At 39.3% G+C, this 21,492-nt stretch overlaps 2 protein-coding genes and 1 long non-coding RNA gene across 9 annotated transcripts in view; 2 read left to right on the top strand and 1 right to left on the bottom strand.

The window, feature by feature from the left end:
• The window catches only part of LOC124310339 (heterogeneous nuclear ribonucleoprotein K homolog), a 102,956-nt gene extending 95,557 nt beyond the window's left edge, over positions 1–7,399 (top strand). For all 7 annotated transcript variants that reach the window (XM_046774171.1, XM_046774169.1, XM_046774172.1 and 4 more), the window contains 4 exons: positions 41–533; positions 1,489–1,664; positions 2,019–2,188; positions 4,835–7,399. In XM_046774171.1, the coding sequence (XP_046630127.1) occupies positions 41–533; positions 1,489–1,664; positions 2,019–2,188; positions 4,835–4,862 (867 nt within the window). In that variant the 3' untranslated portion in view covers positions 4,863–7,399. The remainder of the gene's footprint in view (positions 1–40; positions 534–1,488; positions 1,665–2,018; positions 2,189–4,834) is intronic.
• LOC124310344 (uncharacterized) lies at positions 7,378–12,881 on the bottom strand. Its single transcript, XM_046774186.1, has 7 exons — positions 12,432–12,881; positions 12,071–12,303; positions 11,740–11,932; positions 11,320–11,481; positions 9,160–9,325; positions 8,663–8,811; positions 7,378–8,436 (listed from the first exon to the last, which is right to left on the bottom strand). The coding sequence occupies exons 2-7, from the start codon at positions 12,243–12,245 to the stop codon at positions 8,205–8,207; spliced, it is 1,077 nt and encodes a 358-aa protein (XP_046630142.1). The 5' UTR covers positions 12,246–12,303; positions 12,432–12,881; the 3' UTR covers positions 7,378–8,204.
• On the top strand, positions 11,415–20,734 carry LOC124310349 (uncharacterized). Its single transcript, XR_006909649.1, has 6 exons — positions 11,415–11,528; positions 13,840–13,978; positions 16,340–16,515; positions 19,269–19,536; positions 19,954–20,087; positions 20,532–20,734. It is a non-coding gene; the product is annotated as an uncharacterized LOC124310349 (long non-coding RNA).
• The last annotated feature ends 758 nt before the right edge of the window (positions 20,735–21,492 follow it).

Here is a 21,492-nt window from a genome sequence, read left to right as displayed (position 1 = left end):
TTGAAATTATTTTCCTTCTTATTTCGCCGACCGTGTACAGTCCCCGGTGAAGGGAATCAACAACCCGTACGATCCTCACAACTACGACGACTTCTATGCCGAGGAATACGGTGGTTATGGCGGCGGCGATGGTCCCGGGGGGCAGAACAAAGGTGGCGGTTACGGGGGCCCAGGTGGTCGGGGCGGCGGCGGCGGAGGCGGCGGAGGAATGCCGCGGAGGGAGGGTCGCGGGGGCGGCGGCGGTGTCGGGGGCGGAGGAGGAGGCGGCGGCGGCGGAGTTGGCGGTCCGCCCGACATGAATCGCGGATTTCCACCACAGCAATCGCGGGGAGGACCCCGAGGAGGCAACATGTCAGGGCCGCCTGATCGCGGATACGGAGGCGCTGCCCGCGGCGGCGGGGGCGGCGGTGGAGGCGGGGGAGGCGGGTACGACGGGGGCCGCGGGGGCGGCGGCGGCGGCGGCGGCGGCGGATACGGCGGAAATCGCGGAGGACCTCCGCCCTACGGCGGCGGAGGCGTGGGAAACTATAACGGTAGGTTACGAGTTACCTCACCTTGAGATTTATGCGCTTTGACTTCTGCAAACGCGCCTCTACACGTTGCAGGGATTGCTGAAACCTGTTTTGGTGACCTGGTGTAGTTTTCTGTTTGTTTGTTTTTTTTTTTTTTTTTCCTCTCCGAAGTCCGGGAGAGTTTAGTTTTAGGGTAGTAAACTGTTCCAAGGAGCGACGATTCGGGGTCTTTGCTTGTTGGAAAAACCTGGAAAATCTGAAATCCTTGAGGAATTTTTTTTTTTTTTTATTTTCTGGAATAAACAGGAATTGTGACAGCGAATTTTGGGCTTCGTTATCAGGAAGGTCTTCCGATGAATGGGTGTATTACTTTCTTTTCAACCATTTGGAATAACCAGAAGAAACAAATTTTGTTCGTTAAATTTTTAAACCCTAATTCTGCCATAAAAACGTATTTGAACGAGCTTCGCTGCTTTAAACAGATTTGAAAGAAAAAATCAAAATTAATGAAGCTACAACCGTTTAGCAGTCTTCTGGTAAAGACATTTGTCTCCAATACACCTGCAATGTTTGTTAAATCACTCGGATAAATCGGGCATTGTCTGGGAAATCTGATATCATATTTCTCAAACCTTAGATTTGAAAAACTTAGGTTTGCAGTAAGTTTTTCGTTTTTGACACATTACGGGCTGTGACATCGTCGCTTATTGAAATGTCACTAGATCACTCTGTCGCTTCTTCGTTGTTAATAAAATAAGCTTGGTATACCTACTCAAGTGATTTTGTAACATCAAAGTGATCAATAATTATCATGTTGAAAAACATATTCAATAGACCGTTAAAGTGATCGAGCTGGACAATTTTTATCCATTAATCTTATGTACGAACGCATCTTGTTTGACCAAATAACGCAACGGTTTGAATAAAATCGGATCTTGCTCACCCGAAAATAATGTGTCCTGTATTTTTATGAAAGATAACGGATGGGGAATGCAAGGAGGAGCCCCGAATGGTATGGGAGGTGCCGGTGGGGGAGGGAATTCGGGAATGGGTGGCATACCTTTGGGAGGTAATCAAGGAGGTAATGCAGGCGGTAATCTTGGGGGCGGCGGAGGCGGAAAGACCAGTACACAAGTCACCATTCCCAAAGACGTGAGTATGAGTGAAGATTTCGTTGAAATAAGAAATTACATCGCGCGTCTGCTGAAAGTGTTGTCCCGAAAATTGACCTCAAATCGTTTATAGCAAGATCTTACCAAAGAGTACGTTCAGTATTCCGTATGCATCTTTCATTACTCTTGCTACATAAAACCCCGTAGACGTCTACTTCGTTTAAAGTTTTAAAATGACTTGAAACCGGTATGACTTGTCTTGTACAGTCGGTTTCGACGAGATTCCACTCTATGTTTGTTCCTTGCTTTGCATTTGGAATAAAAATCTTCCGTTCGATACGAACAATATGTGCGAAATTTTTGGTTCTTTAAAAGTTTGTTATCCACTCCGCAGCTTGCAGGAGCCATTATTGGTAAGGGTGGAGCGAGGATCAGAAAGATTAGGTCTGACAGTGGTGCAGGGATTACTATAGACGAGCCTCTACTTGGCAGCAATGATCGCATAATCACCATTAGTGGACTACCAAATCAGATACAGATGGCACAGTATCTGCTGCAACAGAGGTAACAATGAAATTATTGAAATTGCTTGAAATTATAGTCGTTAAGCACCTACGCAATTATTATTCAGGGATAAATGACGAACCGATTCCAAAAACATCTCGGTAACAGGTTCAAACATTATCCCTCCCACACTCGCACTGCCAATCTTAATAATAACAATAATAATAATAATAATATACATGAGAGATTTTTGTACCTTTTAATGCAGGTATGCACACACATGTAAACAAATGCCGTGTATGAGTCAAATCTTACTTATTCGAGCAGGGAAAACATTGTTGAAACAGACGAATAGGGTTGTTGAAGATTCGTTAATTCTAGGCTTGAAATGTTGTGTGATAACCATGACGCGAAGATAGTTTAGGAAATAGCTACAGATAAACTTTCCAACCAATTAACGCCGTGACGTTTGTAAAGCTGTTCTTGCCAAATGTTTGCCAAGCTTTTGTTTTCTTTGCCACCTACAAAAATGTAATAATTGATATTTTTCATGTTGTCTCATAAGTGATGGCAGCACAGCAACACACAGCATTCGTCCAGCCCAAAAACCGCATTTTTAAAAGTAAGTTATTGCATTTATCGGTACTTGTATTTGATAGTTTCTTTTTTAACTATTTGAATTTGAAATACGAATAGTAATTATCCTTTAATTGATTAGCGCTAACGATCGTTCCCGTGCGCTATATTTCTTGCGAGAATCTATGACAATTTTTTATAGAATTTATTAGTCAAAAGTTTCAGCTGTATGTTACCTTGCTGCCATCAATATTTATGCATATTTTAATGCGCGTTTAATAATTTCCACTCAGTGAGACTCAGTCTTCTCGATATAGATAATTATTATTAAAACTTAGATGCGGTAAGTAAGAGAAATTACAAATTGCGTTAGCTAAAATTTGCTTACTTCGAGCAATGTCGATGATGCTCAATTCTGGTCTTTCCGTTCAACTTAACAAAAGTTCGGAAATCAATTTCATTCTCCTGTGCGAAAAATGAAGAACCGCTCTAAGAAGGATCATAATAGTAGCCGTTCTAACAATAACATTAATTACAGGACATGAACAGAACGTTAAAAACGACATCTTGTTTTGTTTTTTTGGTTTTTAATTTCATGTACCTTAATTCCCCTATCGACTCGCATATTTCCAACTCCTTCATCTTCTCCTTCTTTGGTTCCGCGACACATTTTTATTCTTTGTCAATATATGTATATATATATATATATATATATATAAGCTTTGTTATCAATACAACATAATCCGTACTCACAAAACGTTCAAGTCACTGCTCTACTTTTTTTGTTCCAAATTTAGATGCAAGATATTTTTTTTTTGTTCTTGAATATACTTTTTCCATTTTTTATTTACTGTTTATTTTGCAGTGCAATACGATCGCCAGAAAGCTGATCGATTAGAAAACGTTGTCTGTTGTAAAATGAACACGAGATTACTTCTGTTTGATTTGTCTAGCAAGCAGTGTTGCCCCACTTTGTACGAAGACGTAGTTATATAATACACCGTTATGTTCCTTATATTGTTAATTCACCATATCGTACAAAAATATAAAAATTATAGTTTACATGCTACTCCAATAAACAATTGTGAAAAAGTGATTTTTTCCTAACGTTCATGTTTCAGAGTTGTCCAAGTTTTGATTCGTTTATTAATATTAGAATTACGGTAGTGTAAAAGACTGTTTGTGCGTGTGTGCGTGTGTAAGTGAATGCGTGTAAACATTGATTAACGATACAATTTCTTACCGCAATTATAAGTGTAATTTGTTGCGAATGCTAGTCGACAATTGATAATCTGCTTATTTATCTACAAGTCTTTAGCTTCTACTAACATGGAATGCGAATAACAAGAACGATAACAAGAAGCAATAATTGAAGACACACGAAGAATAGAGTGAAGATGGCTTGCTTGAATTGTGGGGAGACAAAAAAACAAACAAATATAATGGGCTCCGTTGTGTGGAAGACTAGTGATTTTGTTGTTCTACTTTTGATGTAACAAGGAATCACTAATCATCCTACAAAGGTGTTCGGTGTCAGCGAACTTCGGAGCTTTGGAACTAACATCCTCTCTGCCAATGTTTCACCTCCATATCATCTCTTCGTTCATTTAATCCACCACGCTCTTAATTAACTGCATATTACCATTAAGAATATGTTGTGAGAAATATTTTTAACCCAACTGAGCTCTTTCTACGAACGTTAGTAGTAAATTGATAATTTTTTTGCCGTTGAATTTAGAAAATAAACCACTTTTAATTAAGCATTAATAACCTCGCAGCTAAAAATTTGTACATTAGTTTAGATAATAACCAATAATTGTGTACGATACATTATTACCTAATTGGTGAAAAACCCGAATGCTTTTCACCATGACGTTGCCACTAACACAGAAGAATTATTTCATCGTAAAATTACAAAGCGCAACTGATTATTACCCATAAATTCAACATAAATGATGATACGTAATTTTTAACTCTAGGTTACCGGTACTGTTAAAGCTCCAAACGAAAATAACGGTACCTTAAATATTCCCTATGGTCAATTTAAACCGGTTTCCAATTGCCATATTTTCGATAATTTGATAATAGATCTAACCGTTATTAATTATTGTTGAAATTTTTGTGTTTTAGCGTGCACGAGAATTCAGACCACTATTAAAACAAGAGGAGAAAAGAAACACGGGGGAGCCAAAGATGCGTTTGTAACATTTTTTAGAAATATTTGAAGAAAATGAAACCTTACACTGAAAATCCAGTAAGGATCTTCCCACTTTGGTCAGCAGATTATAGGCGGCCTAAACATCAGGGGATATTTTTTCAGACCACTTTCAGTAGCCGAGTCTTTGTAGAATATGTAACTGTACTTTTAGTCAGAGTTGGCAGGCTTCTGTACCGGTCGGTCAGCTAGAGTAAGACTTTTTTTTTTTTGTTTCATTTTTATCATGTCTTTTCCATTCAGAAGATGAGGTGGCCTCACGCAAGCAATACGCGGTACAATGTTATTACGGATGGCTAAATCTTTATCGTTCAAATTTCCAATCATGGTTGTTTTTTTTTTTTTTTTTTTTGTCATCTCGTTTTATGAAACTTATTTTCGAGATGGTAAGTAGGATTGAAATTTGACTACGGAATATCCTAACAATTTATTGCTGAGTAGCGCAAGTCTACGAATTAACTTGGGGGCAACCTAAAAGCTACTGTATCAGTCTTTTAAAAAAAGACCGGAATCGGTCGATTAGCACTTTACTGCGTAGCTTTTCATGAGAAACCACTGTTGAGACCCTAAACCCTAGCCTAGCTGTAGCTCTTCCGAAAATCATAGATCATTTATATTTCATTTTGTTTCCGGTCATTTTGATTACATACAGTTTTCTTTTTCTTTTTCCTACCGCATATACAAATATATCAATGTATATACACACACGTATATATATATATATATATATATATATATATATACACACATACAGATAAGTTAAAAATTTTAGTAACCGTGGAAAAAAAAAAAGTTCAACATCAGTGAATAAGTAACGGGAAAAAATGATCATTTCAAAAAAAAAGAAAAAAAAAAAAAGAAAAAGAAAAATCAAAGACGAATGCAAACTGATGAAGAGCTTAGCATTTTGTACATAAAACAATCCTCCCACAACATAACACCGCTGTCATGTACACTCAGCCTGTACTTGCATTATCGATAATATTAATAATTATACACTGTTATAATCCATCCCGATATATACTAATAAAATTTTACTTATAGTAAATATGTTATTATCATTAATCCATCAAGACAACATCAGTTTATTTGTTACGATAATTTTACATTTAGAAAGTTAGATAGTATAATTTTGTAACGTTGGAAATATCGAGCACCGAAATCTTATTACCGAGATAATTGAGTAGACCCGCGTTAATTCAGACGTTGGCACAGGTACAGATGTTGAAGGTAAAATATCGGTAATTTTGTTTGATCATATGGTTTCGATAATTAGAGGGTATCTACGGCTGTTATCAGTATCGAGCGTGCTTTGACGTCATCGCCCATCTACTTGTCGATTTTTTAAATTCATTTTACTCTCGATTGTAGTCTTTACTCTGCGTTTGCAATTTTGTTGAACTACCTATACTACTCTCTGTAGAGGCAAAATAAACAAAGTTTCAATGTTAATTGACAATTCCCAAACAAAATTTAACTGTCACATATCGTTATCACTGGTCTGTAGTTTATTAATATGTAAGATTTCTCTTGATTTAACGACACACTTGAAATCAGGTAACGAAATGAAATAAAATAATCAGAAGTTTCTTTGATGAAATTTACTATGTACACTAACCATAGCTTAAGAATACATAGGGCATTGTATCATACATATATTATAATATACCGAGTAATTGAAACAAAAATGAACAGGACAGTTAATTTAAAAAGTTACGCAGAACCCTGACGGATACAAAGTTTTGCAAATTTTGAAGAAACTGAGACTCCGCCTTGACTATCGAGATAATTCATAAGTATCCAAAGCATGAGAGTTAACTGGCAAGTCCATTCGACGATACGGCATACGAATTTTTTTTTTTGTAGCTTTGTAATGAAAACGTACATGATACCGTCATCGCTTACTTCTTAAGAATGATTTAATTTTAGTGAGTAATCTGAAACGGATTACACAGATGTACAAGTAACTTAGAGCACTTTGTCGCTCGGTAAAATTGATAATCGTAATGGCATTCGCCTAAATGGCACCTCGATAATATTAAAATTATTTGTGCTTAAAGGTACCTCCGTCTAACATTTAAAAATATATCTAAATCCCCCATTGGGTTATCTGCGTCGATCAAATAGAATGAAAATGTCTGTTAGAAGTATGTTAAGTAAATAGAAACTTCAAGCTTTTTTCAAAGATGGAATAATGCTTATCGAAATTGGAAAGAATTAAAGTTATATGTAGATACATATTTCATCGGTTTACAATGGTGGTTTGAACAAAGTGGTTTACCACTTCGTGAAAAAAGCTTGAATTCGGAATAGCTTCATCCTCGTTTCCATCGCCATTGTCAGTCAAATCATAATCAGTTGCATTTCATTTCTATGAATACTACACCTAACATGGGCGCAATGAAGTGTAATATACAGTTTATATCAAGTGTAACGAATAATTTTTATTTGTCAGATAATAAAAGTTAGTACAAACGATAGTGGTTACTCTTCTACAATCAAGTAATTGTCTATCTTGTCAAACTCGTGCTATTTCAGCATTATTTATTCTGTTATATCGTAAGTAATAATACGAAATTATATTTAATTAAAAATAAGTATTATATATATAACCATAGCTATATATATGCGCAATTGGGCGTATCGCTTTGACCACAGAGCTAATTATACCGAAACCAATTGTAACTACAATGTACGAAAATATTCGATGTTTTTACAGTCTAACTTTTGAACAAACGTTCCCGTAAGCCATCTGCAATTATTTGATCGCATGTTTCTGACATATCGAACGACATTTCAACTTGAAACTTTGAAAAAACCTCAGCTAACTGCCGACCTCGTTAATTGATGAGTTTGCTTGCCCGAAGTATATCGATGAAAAGTTGTCTGAAATTATTGTAGATTTTGCCACAATTCTGGCCAAAAGTTTTGAAAAGTTCTTTGTTCGGTGTTTGCTAAAATTTAGATTAGATTTGAATTGTTACACATATGTTCTTATTGAACGCGTGAGGAACAATGGTGTTTTTTATTTGAAATGAATTATTCAACAGGTTGAAGTCCAAAGGCAAAACATCGACAGTGTAGTGTTTACGGTCAGATAATCCTCGCGGAAAATTTGAAATACTTTGTCCGCGTGACTGCGAGACGTGATCAACACAAACGTAAACAAAGGTGTGAGCTTATTGGTTCTGCGGGGCGCAGTGCCGCCGACGGTCTCAGAAATCGATCACCGCTTTTTTGTAGTACGACTATTAGGGGCGCGATGTTGATAATAATGAGCAATTGTCAAAACATGGCGCTTCTGCATCGTGGCGAATTGTTCGTCGGACGATCCCTGCTATCGTTGGCATACAAGTCAATCGTAGCTATTCTTACTTTTTGCTCCCGCTGGTCCAGTGTTTTTTGACTCCTAATCAAAATCTTGAGATTCATTAAAAACTGCGGACTCAGGAGGCAGTAGAGGACAAAATTTGCTGAACTAGATATCGCGTTCAATAGCGTGGCGACTATTCTGAAGCTGTAAGAAAAGTGATTGTATCGGTTACGTTGTTTTTTATCAAATGTTGTATGCTTTCGATGAATTTATAATTACAGCAAGTTTAATCCTCTGAGAATATAGTCGTGTAGCTGTTCGTATAATTCTTGTGTAAATTCCGGGGAACAGGATTATAAGTTTAATTAAATTCATGGATGATCTTTCTAGCTTTTTATGTCGCTTGTTTAATCAGACCGAGTTAACTTACTGTTCCAAAAAATTTTCGTCGATTTTTGTTGCGTCGCCACCATACAAAATTGATACCGCGCTTCGTCTTGATGCTAGATGGGTGGGAACCTCGCCCACGAGAAACATGAAGACTATGCCGACAAGGGTAATCGTTAGTCTGGCTTGGTCCTAGGAAACCAAACGGAAGGAAGTTAGAAGAGCATGGACTGTGTCAATGAGCGCGAAATAAAAATATTTTAACGTAATCACGGAAATCCAAATTCCAATTCGAGTTCGCTTTCTACTTCTGGATACGTGAAATTTGTAACAAATATTTAAACTGGTTTCCCAGATCACAAATAATTGACTGGAATTACAATGTAACTGTATTGATCAGAATCTAGTTTGGACGAATATGAAAAAGTGCTACGTAATTGAGCTAGATAAGACTGGTGCACCTCACAAAAGAAGTACGATTGTAAAGGAAGGTGGATTTGAAAGTAACGTTGTGGTTTTATCATCTGTGAGATTGAAAACCTGCAGGCAATTTCCTTCGCGAGTGAATTTTCGCTGAAGCAGCATCTGTCGCTGTTTCATAATTCTGCGAACAGCAACGCACATCGCTGCGTTGCCTACAAGTAAGAATACCGCCGGAACCAAACCGAATGCCACCAGCTGGAACCAATTTTGAATGTTGTAGTACCTGAAACAATAATTAACAAAGTATCGGACGTGCCTCATTTTTTTTTTAATTTCTTTATCGGACCGTCTCATTCCGGTGGGTTGTATAGAATCTAAAATACGACGTTGCTAAATGTAGCTCGGGGCGCCATTAATCTCTAATCAACAACGTAGAGCTGAATTTAGAAAAGTTTAAGATTTCGTTTATCCTTGCAGATGCTGCGTGCTGTGTACCGTAGTTAATCAAATCGGAAGATTCAATTAGTGGGCAGTGGTGAAATCGGATTTGTTTTTTTTCATATTACAAAAAGTTTCTTGATCGAAAGCCGTTTAAAAGTTTGAGATACATCAAGTTAGTTTGAACAAAGTCTCGAAGGATTTCGAACTGCGTGCCTGCAGTGGTGTCTCGAGTGTCTAGAAAGTTTGTAGAAATATTTACATATTGAAGAAATGGAGTATCGATGATAATTAAGATTAGGGACTAGCTGACCTCACTTCAAATTTAAAGACATGTAAACGGTTTATGTGTCTCAATTTTTCTTTGGCATTAGAGTATTTTGCATTTATCACTTGTCCAGGAGAAACAATTTATTGAGAATCGAGAATGGGGAAAACAATTTTTGGTCCAGTCCTGCAAAGCAATTTACACAGAATTGTTATGTGGCGTTATTCAAAAAGAAATTTCTTACAATTTTGATCATGTTATCAATTATTCTCTGTCTCTTGGTAATTCTTTAATAGAATTTCGGTTTTTCCCCTGCAAATTCATCCGCAAGTCAAACACTTCGGGAGAAAGATGTTTTTCAAAGCGGCGCAAGGTAATTTTCAGTAAAAAAAATGAATCAAGAGTTCACGGTAGTTAATCGTCAGGGAATTTTGTGATCGTATGCGAACGAGGAAGGATAAAGCTCCCCTGGCGACAAAAGTGAATTTTTTTAGTAGCCATGATGTTACTCGGTTTCTCGCAAAAATATCCAATTTGTTGTACTGGAATATGAATAAATACAACCGACTTCGTTATCGATTGGAACATCGTCCTGTATGCTTCGTTTGAAAAAATGCTTTGAAAACGAACGAATGCATGAATCCGAAGGATCGTTGCCGCGGTGCTGGGTACGACTCGAAGTTACCCTTGTCAACCGCAAGTTGGCTTATCAATATATTATCCCTAGTTTCAAATCTAGCCTACGGCAAATTCGCTTGCTTGTTCGGTAAGCTTGGAGCTTGTGTTGGGGCTGCTTTAAACCTTACGATTAGCTACGGCTTGTTTGTCGCTGGCTTTCGAGTCTCGCGTTACAAACTCCGAGAGTTTCTACATCAAACCCCTGTCTGTTCGTCTTATAGACGTTGAGAAATTCGCTGTGAGTCAAGGGCACAGCTTAATCCCACCAACTACCAACTTGACGCACGTTGCACTATCTACGCGCTTTTCGTTAACAATAAATGCTCCTGAGAGAAACTGCGAACGTAAACTTCCGACGCGAGTAAGGTTCACGTAATTTAATCGCGGATTTATTTCGTTCTCTTTATTCTCTTTTTCCCATTTAACTATACTAAACTCGCTAGAATGAAACAGCAGTACCGGTACACCTGTATTTCATGATCTGTGCAAGTTACACTAATACAGAGAGGTTTTTTTCAAGACGGAGATGGACTTTAACGAGAATCATTCCTATATATACATGTATGTATATGTATACGTATATAGGTAATGTGGAATCAAGAAATGGACAGTGCGAAGTCGTGTAGCACCAACAAATTAACTGAAGGTAGTAAAGCTTCTTGAAACCGACGGACTTGCTAGCACAAGAACTTACTACTGGTGATCCACTGCAGCCATACCAATGGATGAGAAACCATAATTTAACTCGGAGAAAGGATTCTTAGGAAAATATGATAAATAAGCGACATTTCAAAAGTTTACTGGACTCACATGTATACTCTTTCAGATTACTCCAAACCGAGTGTCGAAGCTACCTAATTTCCTCGACTATAAACTTTAAGCAAGTATCTCACCGTGAACTGAAGAATTCCGTTGTAGTCAGCTCACCCTTTTCGTTGTACGTGTAGATGAAACAGTAAGGGATGTTGAAAAGAATGGCACAGAATCCGGAGAATATCATGACCTTACGAGCAACGGCGTCACTGCAAAACTTGGGAGGCTTCCATTTCGGTGGCCTGGAAATCAAAGCAAATAATGCCTCTCGATGAAAACTCAAAAAATGGTAACACTCAAGTACGGTAGCGAAGTATTAAAATTTTTAACATAAGTCTCAGGAAAATTCACTTCAACTTGTTCGGCCGTATTCGAGCTGAGTGGTTTTCGATGTTCTCAAGGGATTGCTGCGCTTATAGGTATTCTGTATTTTGACCATTCATTAGAGGGGAAAAAGCGGAGTATCTGAGAACTTTTCTGCAAAGAAACAGCTGCGTTACCCTGATATAAGGATCAGTCTGTCTAGCGTGACGCAAACTGCTGCCCAAACTGCGATGTTCGAGGACACGGAGCCGACGGGAAGGTGAACAAAAGCGTCGAACTCCGTCCATCCCGACTGTCCCCAGAAAAGTCCTCTTGCCAATCCCGAGAATACCAGCAATGCGCATGTGACGAGATCAGCACCCGCCAGCACTGGAACGTGAACATGTTCAATGGATTTATGATCCCGAGTCGTCAACTACGGATTAATCACCGTGGGAAAAATTTGGCAACGCGCGCGATATACTTTTGCCAAGACGAGTTCCAGTATGTGAAGATTAGTTGCATTACCAGCTAGATAGGTGTACATCGAAGCCTTCAGACTCTTTCGGCTGAGAACGGCCAAGATGAGAGTATTCCCGATAACACCGAGAACGGAAATAACGGGAACAACGATGCTGTACATCATGATACCCCATGTCGTCGGCTCATCGGCCCAGACGTTGGTTTCGCTCAGCTTATCCATTTCAGGATCCGTCACATTTATCGAACGAAGCAACTCGAACGATTCCTCTTGAAGTTTCCTGCTCGGGGAATATGGAAAGTTGTTTCGTGTACAATACAATTCCCATGCTGGGATCAGATTTTGAAATTGGCAATATTTCGATGCCTTTCAACTCCCCGGACAAGCCGAAGGTGTAGGATCTCTAACCTTGGTATTTGCTCAGCGTAAATTCGTGGGAGGACAAAAACAATGTTCTTTCTGTGTTTTTTTTTTTTTTTTTTTTTTTTTGGTGAACTAAAAGAGGAAAGAGGGAGTCGGATGTTTGACTCTTTTAATCTCGGTTTACTTTGGGCGAGGTTTGGTCAAAATCACCCATCCAACAGACCGGCGCTACCACTACGAGCCACGAGCCATAAACTTTTATCTAAACAGTGCCTGCAGTATGCTACGATACGATTATATACATATGCCACCCCCCCTAAAATGGCTAGCAGGAAATCTGTCAATAGTTACATAGGCACATGTCGGACTTCTGTTGAAGGATACGATTAATTCTCGCTCCAAAGACGTTAGCCGAGCTATCGTTAACGCGTCGATCAATCACTCTTTGCCAATACTATCAATCGTACAGTGTGGAGTGCTGAAACAAGTCCAACTTTTTCCAACATTTGCGTCAAAGCTGACCTTCGAGAATAATGGTAAAATAATTCCGGGAACTGCAATCAACTGGGGATTTTGGCAAGTAAGGAACATTTGTGTTCGTGACATACATGTACATGTATGTATAGCTGCAGCAACGTGATTCGTTTCGTAAGAATATATATGCGTTTTATTCTTCTCACCTTGTCGCAAGCTCGAGCACCATAATTCTAGATTTTTCCCACGAGTCAGTGATAGCGAAACGGATTATTGAGCAGAACAATTAATTGCTAACGCTGCGATTTTGTTGATTCCAACCGTTCTTTGTGTCAATCGGCACTTGTATCGACAATGTTCCGCAACGAGGAAAAATCCGACTGTTGATTGCTGATTATTTTTTTCAATACATCCACGACAACCCGACTGAGTTCCCATAAGTTGAGTGAAAAAAGAAAAACTTCGAAAAAACTAATTCACCGTCATCACCCACGCGATAATCGACACCTGGATTCCCTTCGATCGGTCACGTTGTGCTGACGGAGAGAAATTTTGTTAGAAACTGAATGAGCGGTTCGACTCCCGTTAATATTTCGCGGCCCTGGCTATGCCGGGTCATATTCGAGTGTCGCCAATTGCGTCGGTGGGAGCTTTCAAGAGGGGATGATGGGTCAACCGATAAAGGGCAATTAGTAGCTTACGGTGAGTTGGGATGCGCGCTTATGATCAAATTGCGTCTCCGTTCATTCTTACTTCCAGATTTAACCTGCCCTAAGGAATATTGTTTTCGTGGAAAACACTCGTGGGAAAGTTGTACACAGATATAGAATTTGTTTACGTGACTGTAATTGTCAATACATGCCGTACATTTTATCCTACAGAGATACAGATGCGAATATAGACAGAGCGTGTGTTTTCAGTATTGATTGAGCTTTTTTGAGCGGCGTATTTATTTTTAACTTGTGCTTTTTTTTTCCAGGTGGGATGAAGCAGACAAAAAAGGCGTGGAGGTGAAAAAGGGAGAAGGAAGCTCTAAAACTGGCGATCCATTCAGATGAGATTAAATTATAATTAATATTCAGTTCCCGTTCATCATGGCAGAAGGTATTTAATTTTAGGTAAGTAACTGTACAGTCTACGAGTTCTACGGTTAAATTAACATTTTGAATTCAGATTAGAAATGTAGAATAAAATGAACGGTCACTGTTGCAAAAATTTCATCGCCTATTGGAAGGGAACTTTTTAATTTCATGTAGAGAAGCCGCAGTATGGAAATTTTAGTTTCAAAATCATCTACGGATAGTCTTCGGTAGACCTACGTTAACATTTTAGAGTAAAAACCTACCAGAAATGGTAACTCGACTAAGAATTCTTTCGCTGTAAACGTTTGCATGACGACAATCGTTATATTACACGAATGAATTTCTCGCGCAGGTACGAGATTTGTTCGTCTATTATGTATATATGTATGAATATGGACCGACAGAATATAGAAAACAACGAAATAAATTAAAAAACGATGGAAATACGAAGCAAAGGAGTCGGTTTATCTGATCAGTATAGTTCTTTCTTCGATGTCAAAATTTCGTAAAAAATATCGTAACACTTGAAAAAAATAAATGAATGGAGTCAAATAAATTTCACTGTACTATAAAATTCATCTTGTCGCACATCTATGTTTATGTATATAATAGTATAATACGTTCACTCGCATTGAGTTAACTCTCATATTACCTTGCAGTGACCATTTTGCTAACAAAACCAATTATTATTTGTGTGAAACAGAAAAAAAAACATATTCACGTCCAACGAAAACTGTATCCTATGCGAATGAACTTCTAGTAGTCTTGTACACAGCTAAATCCTTAATTTCAGTATAGCAATTTAACTTTCATATACCAAATACACATGGTATTAATGGAGTAACGAAGGGTTGTCTACGATTAAATTGAACATAGTGGAAAGCTTAATGAACTGTACAAATGCACAGAGGCGGGTGTACTCAGTTTGAGAATTTGAATTATTTATCAAGACCTTAGAAGCGTTTTCGGACCGGACTAACTGTCTGTGCAGTCCTGACCACCGACAAATTTCAAATGTTGATGGATTAGCCGGGAGTTTAGCCGAGCATCAGGTATTAACTAGAAAAATCAAACAAGGAAAGATACCACGGTAACTGAAATTCTTTTCGACTCTATCAGACACAGACGTCCGTTTGAAAACGTAATAACAAGGTAGAGTAAGCATGTCAGGCTCGAGACAAATGGGATAAAATCACGAAGGTAACTCTAATAAAGTCCTCCCTTATAAGTAGCATATCAAATTTCGGGCATGTTATTTACTCTCGAACTGTACGAACGGTGATGTTGCGTTATCTGCAATATCTGACGAGCCCACATCGGGCCTCGTATCAGGAATATTATCCGCGCACACGTATGAAACATATATATGCGTTACACGATATGTTTGAAACTTTGCCAGTAGACGAAATCACGCTACAGGCTACTGTCTAGATTGAGTCGTCGAAAACAGCTCTTATCACTCTATTTCCCTCTTACATTTCCTTTCTCCCCCCAGCACCCTCGCTGTTCTGCATGTTTGCCTCTAATGCGAATGCAGTGTAAAGCTTTATTTCCTTATCTTGCGATACTGATAGCTGGAACACCTATTTTTGCCTGACGGGTGTATAGATCGAAAGTGTGTTGATACTTTGGCGAGAGAAGATGGTATCGTCACATAGCGAGGGCATTCAAAAAGAATTCGACGATGCCTCAACTTTAAATAGAACAAAAAGGACAACTCGCGAATTTTCTCGCGGTATGTTTTACTAAACCCTATCTGACCGATGCAAAACAATTCTAATGTCAAAATACAACGCAGTCACTCATCTTACATCGTTACTTCGATATCGTCCGATAGTTATAATGTGATATAGAACATTATATTAGAAACGTGAAAGGGCAAAACCGTCCATCGGCACGTATAATTACCCGTCAGAAAAATACCAAAACGTGTGTGGTTTGCTGGTAAATTCCCTCGCTTATCTATATTATCATTATCAAGTTTCGGGGTTTGACCGGGTAAACCGTGATCGAAGAGGAAAGGGTTGAACTGGGGAATCGAACGGCGTAAACACTATATATGTGCCTACATGGCAATATACGGAAAATCAAGCGGTCGTAACTTGAGCCTGAAATCTGTTGCGATAACACAAATCAATGCTGTTATCTTTTTATCAGCCATAAGATTTGTAGATTAATGTTAGTACTTCCCCAAAAATGATCATTCCGACTTGGAGTTCACCCAAGGTTTCACATTTTTATTGACTCATTATTTCAAAACTACTGACATATGTTACATGAAATTGAGAACACGGAACTTTGTGGAGTGTAATTTTATAAACTGAGGTTGAAATATCTATGGATACAATTAAAATCGGTCTAGAAACGAACAGGTATTGAATGAATGTTATTTTCCAGCGAGGGTTACACATGGAAAGAAATGTTGAAAAGAACAGCAGTTTAAACCGTTCACACTCCGCGCAGATGGAAGAAAGAAAAAGAAACGCACCGTGAAGCCCACATCAGTACAAAAACAGGATAACAGCTTTTATTCGGATCTGCGTTCTACACGAATCACATCGAAAATACGACAGGTAAACAAATTTGATATTCACCGTATTGAGTCATATCGCAGAGAACTCGGTTCACTTGGCCATTGTACGTTATAAATTCTTCAAAATCGGCTACACTGGGCGGAGCGCAATATCGAAATTTCCCCACAGGGTGAAACAACTGGCGTCCGATAGAACCTCTCGAATCTGTCAATCAGTCGGTGTTGGTTCGGCAGTCAGTAATTAGGTTCTGGAGTTGGAGCGCGGACGTCGAGCGACGTTATATCCGAGCTGACAATCGACACATACTCGAAAATACACCATGCCCGTGTATTGCAGAGATAGACGAATGCACGCGATCCGAAATGTTCGACGCCCCGATGTTAAAAGCTTCGCGGATTCTTCGCCCCTCGAACCGCCGCCCCCGGATAACGAAAGAAGAGCAGCGGGTCAGAGCTTGTACAACTTCGAATCGAAAGCTGTGGCGTTATCTTGCGGCCGCGCAAACATGCCTCGAACCCTTCTCTGATTGCAGGCCTGATATGTATATACATATACAACCGAGCAAACAATCTGTCGCCTTATTCAAACGGAATGTACCCACACGCTGGGCATACCGCGTGCCATGCTAATTCGCGTTGCCGATAATTTACTAACTACATTTTACGAGATACGAGCTTTTTACTCGTACGATCGCATTTTGATCCTCATCTTTTTCCGAGTTTCAATACCGCCCTGCGAGGGGTGATGGAGTTTTCGGACTTATGCACTTAATTTCGGATTATTAACAATTCCAAATCGAGGTCCTTATTGTGTTGCCGATAGCAAGACGGATTTTCGCGGAATGTGATTTTTTCAGAGATTGACTTGGCATGTAATTATATTTTACTTTGCGATGAAAGCATTGAGATTGAACCGTGATTAAGTTCCGGTAAAGTTTGGTCGAATTTAAGGAGGACTTGTAACTTTTTTAACGTGATTAGCGCAACGGGAATTCTTCTCTTCAACTACATTCGACTTTTCCTTTCATTTAACTTCATTAACAGGCAACCGAGCAAGGCGTTTATTGTTCGTTTCTCGTCGTTCATTAAATGAAAATTATGATGTCAAACGGGCTGTATAGAAAAGAAGTATTCTGATAACGCGTATTCTTTTCAGTCAGTCAGTATTAATAAATGTCAAGGAACCCCGCGTTATCTGCCCAAACGATAATGTTGCGACTAACGCTTGACACTATCTTTTTCTGTAACAAATTCATTCCACGACCATGAAGTGCTGCTTTTTGAACTAGCTCCTCTATTGTAAAGGTTCATTCACTGGAATTGCTGAACGCTGACGCTTCAGTGAGAGAGCGTCGCTTACGTTCGTGTTCAGCCATTGTTCAGGAACGAACAAATGACCTTGTATATATTCTTGAAAAGATTTCGAAGTTAATAATATTCCTTGAAATTGGTTTAAAGTTCGGTTGAGATCGTCTCTCATGCTACTAACAATGGATAACAGGGCGATGCCTGCGGACGATTTTATCTATCTAACTAATATAATAATTCGGTGCATAACACTTGAATAAATCAAATCAGTTTTATCGATTGAGTTCCGAAGCGAACGAAGGATATTGAACAAACCAACCAGACGCTCAACGACGATCAATCTCTGCGTGGTCATAAAAGTTTCGAAGCCTCGGTCGTATTCGTGCTTCCATCTATATTATGGCTGACCTAACGACGACATGACTACTGAAAAATGACCGACGTTACGCTACATCGGCGGTGTGACTGCCGTTCTGTCCTTGCCAACTCGAATTAAACGTGTCGGTTGGATCTAATTAGCACGTGTCGCCGAGGGTGCATATGGTGCTAATGATGCAAACAGATGTGCCGCGATTTGGAAAGTTTAATCAGCGTTGGAACAACTCATAATATGACGAATACTAATCTTCGTCGTCTCTCTCTCGCTTCAGCGTACGTATTTTCCATGCCGCAAGTTTCTAACTGTGGAAAATCCTGACTCGCGTGAAATTTGCAAAACAGAGCTGATCATTAGCGATAAATTTACCGCATCGTGTTTGCGAAATCATTCAGCTCCGAATAATAGACGCTCGGGAATATTTTCAGAGATCTGATTCGACGTCGCCAAGTCCAGCTTGTAAGGATGTATGTTTCACTGCGTCATCGGGATCGTTTCATCTTTTTCGAGATCATTCTGGAAGTATGTAGTCGTTTTTCCGCCGGAATGATCGCGAGGGACTGATCGTCGTGTCTTTGAAATACCGATATCCGGTGCAAGTACGTCGTTTTGTTGTACACTTTATTTTTTTTTACGAGGCAATTCGACGAAGCACCCCAGACGTTTTATGCTACTTTGACTAGTGAGAGACGAGTGAATTGAAGAAGGAACGGTTAGAGAAAAAGTTGAAACGCCCACGTTGCGTTCCATATTTTAAATTACTCGGATATCGTCCGTGTAATCTTCGTCTCGGGACCGGTAATTATCCACCCGGTGAACTTCTGCTTTGCAGTCCTTTAGAAGAGGGACTGAGATTTGCGAAAAGAAAAGGAGATATGACGGCATGAGGATGTGTGTGTATTGAAAAGTTCGCGTATAGGTTCCACGTAAAAGGCGCTTTAAGCCTCAGTAGGAAAGTTCGTACAGCGAAGGTTGAGATTTAACCTGTTGAAAGCACTCTCTTGGAGTGTCGGTGACCCCTTTTAAAAGATTTTCTACGGCTCGGCGACCCTGGTGATTATTTCGTTAATGCAGCTCTTCACGCTTTGCTACACAACGCCTTTTTCCAGCTTTCGCCATTTGTCGTTCTTCGGGAAATGAGCGCTTCAAAGTTTGGATTTCGAGCCACGAAATTCGAATTTGGGAAAAAAGGAGACGATCAGCGACTGTTTGGCGGACCGCCTAAATGTCCAACGCCGCACTTTTTGCTCAATTATTGGAATATAGACTGGATAACGATGTGCGGGCGTATACAATTATAAGGGTATTCAACACGTCTTTCCTGTACGGTGCCATAATTTAAGAGATGTGAGATGGCGACACTTGATACAACTTCCGGTAATTATAAGGAGTAAAGTGAGCTCGTATTTGTAATGAATCTAAGCCCAATGTTATAATAATCATTTCATAACAGCGTCCGTAAGTAAAGTAAGCTTTTTGATAGTGATTTCCGTGAGTAAAGTGAGGTAATTTTGATACAGCATTTCGAAATACTCACGTTATGCACGGAAATTATAACTAAAAAAAAGCATATTTTACGCGCTCTGTTATAGACTAATCTTTTAATTTCCGTTGATTTGCGATTTTGGATAAGCTTCCAATTTCGTCGTATAATGCGGTGATGTTCACAGCCGATGAAGCGCAATTTATGATCAATGACTGGAACCGATTAAATCTAAATAGCTATGTAGTGAAGTGGGACAAGGTCGAGGACAATGAGAAAGCGTGCTAAATATTCAACCCTTTTATCTGTAGGATCGTCGAAAATCATTTTGAAAAGTTTCGTGGTAACGTGAAAGTGATCTAACGCTGTATACGGTACATGTTTCAAAGGAAATTTTTGTTCTCTGAGGACGTTGTTTAATCCAACTTTTACCGAGAAATCTCAAGTATCTAAGTTCACTCCCTGAATTTTACTTTGAAGTTAACAGATATACTCATCCTCTTACCTGTTACCTCTCGATACGCAACGCTATGAATCTGAAAAAAATAACACACTGGAATACTTGTCCCAAAAACATCGACAGATCCTTTGTACTATACTTGATAATTTCTCGTTGAAAAGTTCAAAGTTCTTGGATGAACTGGCTCCATTAAACCATATTTCGATACTATTATTGGCAAAATTCTTTCTGTGCGTATTCGAAGTATGGGTCTTTGAATGATATTCCAAGTGGAAAGAATATTACATTTCATTTCTCGATGTTCGATTAATTTTAAGGGTATTTCACCCTTCGTCTGCCTGTTTACCGTTGTTAATCGTTGGCTTTTAAAAACTACGACATAGCCAGTCTCTCTCCACTCAATCACGCAATTCAAATAACTTTTCTCAGATCAAGTCGGGCGAATCGCACAGACTCGCAAACGGCGTCAGTCAGTCGAAGGGAAACGGCGTATTGAAAAAAGTTTGAATAGATTCGATACCTCGAAAACTTTCGATTGGTTTTCATTACACGATCTCAATCTTCAATTCGCAGGCTACAGAAGTTTGCGTAATAACCAGATATTTCTACGTTCAAATGAAATAGCGAGACATTTGAAGGTAGGTACTACGTTCATATGAATTATTTTGAGTGTCATCGCACCATTGAATTGGCCCTGAATCAGGGTATGCCGACGAATTTTCATTTGAATCTGGCATTTTGATATCTTGTTGTATAACCTATATGGTTTCAAAAATTAACCTACCAACAACTTCCAAAACAAACACAAACTTGATGTCCAAGACTGGCCTGCGGTGGAGATTTTCCTCTCAAAAAATGCTGGTCTATTTATAGCTCAAGTTCTTCATCTTTAAGCGCGACGCCAGCCGGGGGGGGGGGGGGTGCAAAGTTGAGTGAACTATTGTACGAGAAGACGTTGGAGCGGGTAAAAATTGGAACAAAAGGTATCCGGAGAAGATGCATCGCGGAAACAGAGGATCGCATCTGGCAGCATCTCCAAGTCGAATATCCCCTCGATGAAGTAGAGCTTGCGGGATCATTGATCGGTGACGTCACGACGTCACTACGGTGACGTCAGATTGAGGCCTCCACGCAGCCACGTCTACGTCGATAAAAGAGCGCGTGCCACGTTGGAAATTTCTAAACTACGGCAGACAGAGCGAGCGTGGTGGTCCTTTTGACCGGAGATATCGTCGGCGTAACAACGAATCATATTCCACCATCAAGTGCGTCGATGTGGAATTTCACCGAGGCAGGTGAGTGCGGGAAATATGAGAATAATGGTATAGAATCTAAAGCCTATGAAGGATTATACAATTCGGATGGTTTATTTTACCAGACCTGTTCCAAT

Source organism: Neodiprion virginianus, chromosome 1, assembly GCF_021901495.1.
Source record: "Neodiprion virginianus isolate iyNeoVirg1 chromosome 1, iyNeoVirg1.1, whole genome shotgun sequence".
Taxonomy (NCBI): Eukaryota; Metazoa; Arthropoda; class Insecta; order Hymenoptera; family Diprionidae; genus Neodiprion; species Neodiprion virginianus.
The sequence above is the reverse complement of the archived record's forward strand: the minus strand, read 5'-3'. Positions and strand labels throughout refer to the sequence as shown.